The sequence below is a fragment of the Pleurodeles waltl genome, chromosome 3_1 (genome assembly GCF_031143425.1).
Source record: "Pleurodeles waltl isolate 20211129_DDA chromosome 3_1, aPleWal1.hap1.20221129, whole genome shotgun sequence".
In the NCBI taxonomy this organism is placed as follows: domain Eukaryota; kingdom Metazoa; phylum Chordata; class Amphibia; order Caudata; family Salamandridae; genus Pleurodeles; species Pleurodeles waltl.
Window position 1 is genome coordinate 1,393,862,352 of NC_090440.1, and position 11,022 is coordinate 1,393,873,373.

Here is an 11,022-nt window from a genome sequence, read left to right on the forward strand (position 1 = left end):
AGGAAGACCGGGTTTAAGCCTTGTGGCGCCTGCCATCGCACCATGTCGGTGATGGACCCCCACCAGGTATGTCTCTGGTGCCTGAACAAAGACCAGGACTCAAAGTTGTGTTCCGAAGGCTTTGAGAGGATGGTCTCTAAAGCTCATACCGGCCCGGCAGTTAACTTTGGTTGTCGCGACTCCTAGAAGGTGAAGGTCACGGTCCCGCTAAAGGAGGAGGTCGCGGGACTGCTCTAGGAGCTCCAAGTTCTCTTCTTCGCGCTTGAGGTACTCTGAGAAGAGGCACAAAAAGAAGTCTTTTGCCACGCCTGTCGGCCGATGAGGCATCACATAAATGTCGACGTTCCGAGCATGGTTCCGCTGAGCCGATGCCAGGGCTGACTTTGTCTCTCCTCCCTTATCCGGGAGCTAGAGCGACCGCCGCTCAAATTAAAGACTTCTACGAAATTATGCACCTCGTTTTTGAGTGGACCTCACCCACAGGTGGGTCTTCGCCGGCGGCTTCGGCCTGTCATTGGGGACCCCAGGATCCAGTATCGGACCAGGACTGGCAGCAGTTCCACAGTCTGCCTCCTCCGGCGCCAGGTCTGATGTCCACGCTTCTCTCTCCACTCCCCCCCCCCCCCCCCCCCCCCCACCGGTGGTGGAAGTCCTATCCTCATTCCTGATGAGCTGGAACAACGTCGCACGATGCAGATCACTGCCTGAGGCTTATTTTGATCAGCCAGGCACCGGTGAGGCATGGGAGGGGTCTGAGGACCCTTTAGACTATGGATTAGAGGAGCAGGGCTGGTATGAGGATCTAGGGGAAGCCAACGGACTGGATATTTCTCCAGATGCTAGTATGCTGTCACCTCCTGTGCCTACAGAGGAGGGAGTATCATATGCCATGGTGGTGCATAGGGCAGCTGAGGTCTTGGTCCTGCACTTGACTAAAGTGCCAGTCAGGACTAACATCCTGTCAGAGATGCTTCAGCCGGGGATTGCTAGATCGGAGCCGATGTTACCCTTTAAAGAGGTCCTTACTGATTTCCTGCTGGGGATGTGGTCTAAACCCAGCACATGGGCTCCTGTAAATAGGACAATTGGCCTCTGCCATCCACCAGCTCCTTCTGACCCCATTTTCCTCACCCATCATCTCTCCCCAGAGAGCTTGGTGGTCCAAGCCTCCACATCCCATAGGGCCGTCCCTTCCGCTCTCCTGGATAGGGAATTTTTAAGGAAATGCCTCCTTGGCATGGTTACCCCCTGACTTTTTGCCTTTTGCTGATGCCAGTTATGAGTGAAAGTATGCTGGGACCCTGCTAACCAGGCCACAGCACCAGTGTTCTTTCCCTAAACTGTACCTTTGTTCCCCCAGTTGGCACAGCCCTGGCACCCAGATAAGTCCCTTGTAAATGGTAACCCTGGTACCAAGGGTCCTGATGCCAGGGAAGGTCTCAAAGGGCTGCAGCATGTATTATGCCACCATGGGGACCCCTCACTCAGCACATGCACACTGCCTCACAGCTTGTGTGTGCTGGTGGGGAGAAAATGACTAAGTCGACATGGCACTCCCCTCAGAATGCCATGCCCACCTCTCACTGCCTGTGGCATAGGTAAGTCACCCTAAGGCAGGGTGCACTATACCACAGGTGAGGGCATAGTTGCATGAGCACTATGCCCCTACAGTGTCTAAGCAAAACCTTAGAGATTGTAAGTGCAGGGTAGCCATAAAGAGTATATGGTCTCGGAATTTGTCAAACACGAACTCCACAATTCCATAATGGCTACACTGAAATCTGGGAAGTTTGGTATCAAACTTCTCAGCACAATAAATGTGCACTGATGCCAGTATGGAATATATTGTAAAATGCACCCAGGGGGCATCTTAGAGATGCCCCCGGAATAGCAGTCCGACTCATAGTGCTACGCTGACCAGTTTCTGCCAGCCTGCCACAACCAGATGAGTTTCTGGCCACATGGGGTGAGTGCCTTTGTCACTATGTTGCCAGGAACAAAGCCTGTACTGGGTGGAGATGCTTCTCACCTCCCCCTGCAGGAACTCTTAACACCTGACTGTGATCCTTAAAGGCTCATGCCTTTTGTTACAGCACCCCAGGGCATCCCAGCTAGTGGAGATGCCCGCTTCTCCGGCCACTGCCCCCACTTTTGGCAGCAAGGCTGGAGGAGATAATGAGAAAAACAAGGAGTCACCCTCCAGTCAGGACAGCCCCTAAGGTGTCATGAGCTGAGGTGACCCCTGCCTTTAGAAATCCTTCATCTTGAGATTGGAGGATTCCCCCTGACCGCGACTGCCTGGTAACAAGGAACCCGAAGCCGTGACCAAGCACTGCACCCGCAGCCCCCAGGACCGAGAGGAACCAACTTCCAGTGCAAGAGTGACCAGCAGGCGGCCCTCTTCCTAGCCCAGTCGGTAGCTGGCCCGAGAACCCCCTCTGGGCCCTGCCTGTATCGCCTAAGTGACTCCTGGGTCCCTCCATTGCTTCCTATAGCAAACCCGACGCCAACTTAGCACTCTGCACCCAGCCGCCCCTGTGCCGCTGAGGGTGTGTTTTGTGTGCCTTTTTGTGTCCCCTCCTAGTGCTCTACAAAACCCCCTGGTCTGCTCCCCAAGGACGCAGCTACTTATCTGCAGGCAGACCGGAACTGGAGTACCTCTGTTCCCCAAAGGCACCTTTGTGTTTTGGGCCCTCTTTTAACCTCTGCACCTGACCGGCCGTGTGTTGCTGGTGCGTTGATTTTGGGGTTTCCTTGAACCCCCAACGGTTTGCTGCCTATGCCCGGGAGACTGACTGTGTAAGTGCGTTACTTACCTGCAAAACCTAACCAAACTTACCTCCCCCAGGAACTGTTGATTTTTGCAGTGTCCACTTTTAAAAATAGCTTATTGCCATTTTAACCTATACTGTGTGAACTACTGCTTTTATTCAAAGTTCCCTAATTACCTGTGTGGAGTACCTTGCATTTTATGTGTTTACATCAAATCTTGAATCTTGTGGTTCTAAAATAAATTAAGAAAACATTGTTCTATATAAAAACTATTGGCCTGGAGTTAAGTCATTGAGTGTGTGTTCCTCATTTATTGCCTCTGTGTGTACAACTAATGCTTAATACTTCCCTCTGATAAGCCTACTGCTTGACCACACTACCACAAAATAGAGCATTAGAATTATCTAATTTTGCCACTATCAACCTCTAAGGGGAACCCTTGGACCCTGTGAACACTATCACACACTCAAAGATTTACTCCAGGCCAATAGGTTTTTATATAGAAAAATATATTTTCTTCATTTATTTTAAGAACCACAGGTTCAAGATTTACAAACAATACTTTAAATGAAAGGTGTTTCACTCAGGTATTCTAGGAACTTTCGAATAATCACAATGGCATGTACAGTGTTGACAAAAATGGCAATAAGCTATTTTAAAAATGGACACAGTGCAAAAATCAGCAGTTCCTGGGGGAGGTAAGTAAATGTAAAGTTCACAGGTAAGTAAAACACTTACAGGGTTCAAAGTTGGGTCCAAGGTAGCCCACCGTTGGGGGTTCAAGGCAACCCCAAAGTTACCGCACCAGCAGCTCAGGGCCGGTCAGGTGCAGAGGTCAAAGTGGTGCCCAAAACACATAAGCTTCAATGGTAATAGAGGTGCCCCAGTTCTAGTCTGCCAGCAGGTAAGTACCTGCTTCTTCGGAGGGCAGACCAGGGAGGTTTGGTAGGGCACCGGGGGGGACACAAGCAGGCACAGAAAGTACACACTCAGCGGCGCAGGGGCGGCCGGGTGCAGAGTGCAAACAGGCATCGGGTTTCCTATAGGAATCAATGGGGAGACCTGGGGGTCTCTTCAACGATGCAGGCAGGCACGGGGGGGCTCCTCGGGGTAGCCACCACCTGGGCTAAGCAGAGGGTCGCCTGGGGGGTTCCTTGAAGCAGGCAGTCGCCGTCAGGGCGAGCCTCTGGATTTCCTCTGCAGGCGTCACTGTGGGGGCTCAGGGGTGACAACTCTGACTACTCACTGGCTCGCAGTCACCGGGGAGTCCTCCCTGTAGTGTTAGTTTTCCGCAGGTTGAGCCGGGGGCGTCGGGTGCAGAGTGGAAAGTCTCATGCTTCTGGCGGGAAACGTGTGGTCTTTAAAAGTTGCTTCTTTGTTTCAAAAAGTTGCAGTTTCTTGAACAGGGCCGCTGTTCTCAGGAGCTTCTTGGTCCTTTAGATGCAGGGTAGTGCTCTGAGGCTTCAGAGGTCGCTGGACCCTGTGGGATGCGTCGCTGTTGCAGTTTTCTTCGAAGTAGGGAGACAGCCCGGTGGGGCTGGGGCCAAATCAGTTGTAGTCTCCGTCTTCACTGCAGGGCTTCAGGTCAGCAGTCCTTCTTCTTCTTTAGGTTGCAGGAATCTATCTTCCTCGTTTCTGGGAGCCCCTAAATACTCAATTTTGGGGTGTGTTTAGGTCTGGGAGGGCAGTAGCCAATGGCTACTGGCCCTGAGGGTGGCTACAACCTCTTTGTGCCTCCTCACGGTGGGGAGGGGGGCACATCCCTAATCCTATTGGGGGAATCCTCCTTCTACAAGATGGAGGATTTCTAAAAGTAAGAGTCACCTCAGCTCAGGACACCTTAGGGGCTGTCCTGACTGGTGGGTGACTCCTCCTTGTTTTCCTCATTATCTCCTCCAACCTTGCCGCCAAAAGTGGGGGCAGTGGTCAGAGGGGTGGGCATCTCCACTAGCTGGGATGCCCTGTGGCACTGTATCAAAGGGAGTGAGCCTTTGAGGCTCACCGCCAGGTGTTACAGTTCCTGCAGGGGGAGGTGAGAAGCACCTCCACCCAGTACAGGCTTTGTTCCTGGCCACAGAGTGACAAAGGCACTTTCCCCATGTGGCCAGCAACATGTCTGGTGTGTGGCAGGCTGGCAAAAACTAGTCGGGCCACACTGGAAGTCGGGTATGTTTTCAGGGGGCATCTCTAAGATGCCCTCTGGGTGTATTTCACAATAAAGTGTACACTGGCATAAGTGTGCATTTATTGTGCTGAGAAGTTTGATACCAAACTTCCCAGTTTTCAGTGTAGCCATTATGGTGCTGTGGAGTTCGTGTATGACAAACTCCCAGACCATATACTCTTATGGCTACCCTGCACTTAAAATGTCTAAGGTTTTGCTTAGACACTGTAGGAACATAATGCTCATGCACCTATGCCCTCACCTGTGGTATAGGGCGCCCTGCCTTAGGGCTGTAAGGCCTGCCAGAGGGGTGACTTATCTATGCCAGAGGCAGTGTGAGGTTGGCATGGCACCCTGAGGGGAGTGCCATGTCGACTTAGTCATTTTCTCCCCACCAGCACACACAAGCTGGCCAGCAGTGTGTATGTGCTGAGTGAGGGGTCCCCAGGGTGGCATAGGACATGCTGCAGCCCTTAGAGATCTTCCCTGGCATCAGGGCCCTTGGTACCAGGGGTACCAGTTACAAGGGACTTACCTGGGTGCCAGGGTTGTTCCAGTTGTGGAAACAAAGGTACAGTTTAGGGAAAGAACACTGGTGCTGGGGGCCTGGTTAGCAGGGTCTCAGCACACTTTCAAATCATAACTTGGCATCAGCAAAGGCAAAAAGTCAGGGGGTAACCATGCCAAGGAGGCATTTCCTTACACCCCTTCAGTCTTAACCGGGGAGAACGGGGTTCCTCAAACCCTGACTCCACAAATCATAGTCAGAAAGACTGGTTCTTCCACAGGGGAGGCCAGTAACTCTGGAAGCTTTGAGGGCAGCCTCAATGAAGATGACCTCCTGTTAGCCAGGAGGGCCAAAAGATTAGCTTCGGAGAAGCAGCTCCTAGATATAGAAAGGGAAAGACAAGAGATGGGTTTAGCTCCCATCAATGGTGGCAGCAACATAACTAGGGTCAGATAGAATACTGACATCCTAGAAATCCCCAAAGGGATTGTAAAAAAATATGGTAATATCATCACCAAATGGTTCACAGCTTTTGAGAGGGCTTGGTCAACCAGAAAAGTAAACTGATCTCACTGGGGTGCTCTCCTTTGGGGAAATGTTCACTGGAAAGTGTAGGGATAGACTCCTCACACCCTCTGGTAATGATGCAGATTCACATGAACTCATGGAGGCTATCCTGATTGAGGGCTTTGTATTCCCAATTGAGGAGTACAGGATTAGGTTCAGGGGGGCTCAAAAATACCCAAGCCAGACCTGGGTTGATTTTGTTGACTTTTCAGTCAAAACACTAGATGGTTGGATAACTGGCAGTGGTGTAAATGATTATGATGGGGTGTATAACTTGTTTATGAAAGAACATCTGTTAAGTAATTGTTTCAATGACAAACTGCATCAACATCTGGTAGACCTAGGTCCAATTTCTCCCCAAGAATTGGGAAAGAAGGCAGACCATTGGGTCTAGACTAGGGTGACCAAACCTTCCACAGGGGGTGACCAAAAGAAAGGGGTCACAAAGACTCCCCAGAGGAAGTGTTGAGACATCCAATGGTAAAAGTAATGAGCCTTCTAAAGGGCCCCAAAAACCTGCTCAGGAGGGTGGGCCCCAGGCCTCTTCACAATCCTCAAATGGGTACAAGGGTAAAAACGTTAATCCCAGGAAGGCCTGGTTTCGAATCTGTAGCCAGCATGGACACCAAATTGGAGACAAGGCCTCTCCCAAGAAAAGTCCCACAACTAATACTACTCCAGTTAGCACTGGAATAGCCAGTCTCCAGGTGGGATCAACCGTGTGCCCACAGGAAATCAGGGTTCACACTGAAGCTACATGAGTCTCTGAGGGTGGGGTGGATTTAGCCACACTTGCTGCCTAACATGCAAAAATACAGGCAGCAACTCTTAATCAATGGGTCTAGAGTAGAAGGCCATGAGGGATACAGGTGCCAGTCTCATAATGGTGACAGACAAACTGGTTTCCCCAGGACAGTACCTGGCTGGACAGACATATCCAGTCACTAATGCTGACAATCAAACTAAAGTCCATCCGATGGCAAGGGTAACTTTAGAATGGGGAGGGGTCACTGGCCTAAAACAGGTGGTAGTCTCCTCTCCAATTCCAGTGGAATGTCTGCTAGGGAATGATCTTGGGTCCTCAGCATGGGCTGAGGTAGAGCTCAAGACCCATGCAGCCATGCTGGGTATTTCTGAACTGGTGTGTTTCAAGACAAGGGCACAGTGCAGGTCTCAGGGTGAAAAAGAAGTGTTGGAGTCTGGAATAATGGCCCAACCTTCCAAGAGAAAAGGAAAGAAGACTGGGGAACCAGCTTCAACACAGCACAAGAAACAGAACCTCTCTTCCCAGGAAGATGTTCTGTCCCCTGAGGGAACTGAGTCCATGGAGCTGGAGCCTTACCAGGTTGAGCTCTTGGGCCCAGCGGGACCCTCAAGGGAGCAGCTGTGTAAGGGGCAAGACACTTCTAAATATTGTTCTTTAGTTGTCACATTTGCTCTGTGTTCAGAGATGGGTCAAAAGTCAGTTTGTCTTCTTACAATTAATTTTCCTTCTGACTGCAAAGTTCCGGGATTTTGTAAGGTGAACCGTCTGATCTGCTGTACAAAGAGTGTGAAATGAAAGACTGTAGGGTGTCTGGTTTTTCCTAACATACAGCATTTGAATGACTAAGCCAACTGTACAAAAATTTCAACATTTATTTCAGTCGTTGTGAAAGCCCATTGCTAGTACTTGTGTGATGAAAAAATTATTTTGATAGGTTGAAAACAAACGAAAACACTTTACTTGATGTGCTATTGATAAATGATTTCTAAAACCCAATTTTCATAGATTGTTAAAGCACTTTATAGTTTTATCAGTAAAGCTGCAAGTTAGAGGGAATTTTTTTGCACATTTCTTCGAATCTTACCGTCTGTAAATGACGGTGCATTACCACATCATGCTTTTGTAATATATTTATTAAAAGTGAGTGTTTAAACATGGCCTGAGAAACACTCCTGCTCTGATGGCAAAGATATTAGTAAACTGAGAGGCATGTCATTGATCATATGTGAGCCAGATTTGTATTCTATATGGGACAAATGTGTAGTCAATGTAATCAAGCATTAGAGATAATTTGTGTACAGCAGAAATGCTGAACTCACATATTTGAAGGTGCACTGAAGAAAAAGATGACTAAGATAACATTGTTGTCTAGGATCACACGTGAGACCTGTTTACAGGTCACGTACATTACAGTTAGGTTGAGTAGATTATTCAAGTTACTTGACCTGCAGGTCTAGTAACATTTTTATGATTTTTCTAGGCCTGTTGAAGAATCTGTGGCTAGATGTCCCTATCAGGAGAACAAGTTAATTCTCATTGGTAACACTCTTTCTGATAAGAGAGTTTATTTGCAGATTTTTCATAACCTCACCTCCTCATTTTGTGATTGGACTGTCTTCAACAGTAAGATCCCAAGACTAAATATCTGCACATTGGTCATACCGATTTGCTTTTGGGGCTCTAAATCTTGAGGTGCGGACACGTCAGCTTATAAGTGGTGCCTGTGTAAGCTCTGCAAGTAATTTCCGAAGCAGACAGGCATCACAGGGCAAGGAGGTACTGCTAAAAAGTTTCCCACTCCAGTCTGACACCTGGGGAATATTAAAAAGGTGAGATATCTGCAGCTAGATAGTATCTGCCTGAAATTGCATTACCAAAGGTAAGTAACTTGTTCTTTAAGAGGTTTTCATATTTTAAACGAGATATATCTGATATTTGATTAGTTTATCTAAATGTAATATAATCAAAGTTATCTTAGATTAACAGTGATGAAATGTAATTTAGACCACATCACCTTTTGCACTAATTATTTTCTCTGTATTCAACATTCCTTTGTGGCATTGTTCCTGTAACAAATTCTCTAAATCTTTTTTTCCCCCTTTGCGCTTTAGATCCGACCTCACATTGCAACCTTAAGAAAATATACATACGGGAAACACATTCTGGCAAAGCTAGAAAAGTATTATATGAAGAACGGTGTAGATTTGGGTCCGATGTGTGGCCCACCAAATGGGATCATTTGAGAGCGGGCATCTCTGCAGCAAAATCAAACTCCTGGAGCATAATGCCTAAATTACCAGCAACCTATGATATTCTATTTTACATTTAGAAGATATTGTTTGGTTGCTCAGCTCTAAACGCAAAACTTAAAAGGCGTTTGTAAATTTCTTTAATTTTATTTTGCATAATATGTACTAATTATAATTTTATTTTAAATTAACTGATTGCCCTGCAGTATCACTGGTGTATAGAAGACTTGTACATAGATAAACACGTGTACATGTGTGGCCACTTTTTTGTTCAAATGTATCAGTATAGTAAATGTGGATACACTCGGGGTAGTTTATTTTAAACCGTTCGTTTTTAATTGATCCGCATTGTGCAAATAGATTTCCATTTGGGTTTGTTTTAATTTTATACCAAACTCTTGGGAATATTTGAATTTTAGTGCAAGCAGCACAAAATCATCCATGAATGGAGTTTATACATATGAAGAAAACAAGACCTTTCAAAATGTTACGGCATCCTTTACAAGGAGCTTGTTCAAATTATTATTATTATTTTTTTTTTTTATATAAATGTATTTAATGTGCTAAAGAATTTAGCTTAGCGATCAATTTTCTTTTTGAAAGGAAGATCCTCCCAAGCGTTTGAGTGAAAAAGAGGTTTCAATGTTTTTTTGATACGGTTGCAATTAACATTGAAAAGCAAAACTTGAGTTTGCATGGGGGAGAAAACGCCAGAAAATCCAACCCTGACTTGGTCTTGCTTCTATAAATATATAGTGTATACTTGGTGTAGACTTTGCATATATATATAAAAAAATTTGTAGTATTTTCTTGTTTTGTTGTTAATCTGTATCTATAATGTACCCTAGTAGTGAAACATACTTTTGATTGTACAATTGTACATTTGTAAACCTCTGTAATGTAAATGTGGAAAAGTTTAATCAACATAAACCCGTTTTTTGGTAAGGAAAAAAATTAGCAAAACCTGTGCATTTCAGTGTATATTCACACCTTTTATGGTCGTAACATATAGTGTTGTATATTGTAAATTGTAATTTCAACCAAAACTTTACGATAACTTTGGAGGGAAATGTTTTTTCCCTCTTTATACAGCCTAGTTAATGTTTAAAAAGGAAAGATCTTGGTTTTATTCGTCACCTAGTCAAATGCGTAGCAATCATTTCTAAATGTTCTCCAAAGGACACATTTCAGAATAGTGTTTTTTAAATCTTAAAAGGAAAAAGTTGTTTTTGCTTTTTTGTGACTGTAAAAAAAAAAGAAGAAAAAAAAAAGTGCAGGAGTAAAAATCCCAACTCTTGCCCTTTCAATCAGCGATTCCCTGCCTAGTCCATATCCAATGAAGTCTTTCCTCTATTTTGTACAGAAGATAAATTGTATTTTGCATTTTGTCTACTTGTAAGTGAATGTAACATACTGTCAATTTTCTTTGTTTGAATATAGAAGTGTAACACTACACGGTGTACATTTACAGAGCCTTGTGTATATTTCCCATGAACTTTTTGCAAGCACACTTGTAACCATATGTGTATAATTAACAAACCTGTGTATGCTTATGCCTAGGCAACTATTTTTGGTAACTCTTGTGTAGATGGTCTCTAAACAATGTGTGATCTTTATTTTGAAAAATACAGAACTTTGGACTCTGGCATTCGGGTTTTGGTGCATATTCTTTTTCATGTATCGCTTGATTTTTATACTAAGACTTTTACAGTTGTGATTTTGATGACCTGGTTCCATTACAATCTTGATAGATTGCATGGTCATTACGCTGGATCACTGAATTCAACATAAAATGTCATGTTCAAAGCTGCTTGGGGGGTTTCAGTTGAAACAATTTGCATACCAGCTTCAATAACCAACAAAAGCTTAAGGATTGTTGGTAGGAATATCACAAAACTGCAAGGTGAAGGCTTACTAATTTAGGGCAAATAACCAGGATTTGGACAGATTAAGGAATGATCAATAATATTTTCATAAAGAAATTTTTTAAGTATGT

The 11,022-nt window shown here is 45.5% G+C and overlaps 1 protein-coding gene across 18 annotated transcripts in view; it reads left to right on the forward strand.

Moving 5' to 3' along the window:
- PUM1 (pumilio RNA binding family member 1) overlaps positions 1–10,671 on the forward strand; it is an 859,012-nt gene extending 848,341 nt beyond the window's left edge. For 15 of the 18 annotated variants that reach the window (XM_069224905.1, XM_069224910.1, XM_069224908.1 and 12 more), the window contains one exon: positions 8,889–10,671. In XM_069224905.1, coding sequence (XP_069081006.1) covers positions 8,889–9,020 — 132 coding nt within the window. In that variant the 3' untranslated portion in view covers positions 9,021–10,671. The remainder of the gene's footprint in view (positions 1–8,888) is intronic. The other 3 variants (XM_069224907.1, XM_069224923.1, XM_069224919.1) reach the window with 1 other exon arrangement.
- Positions 10,672–11,022: the final 351 nt, after the last annotated feature.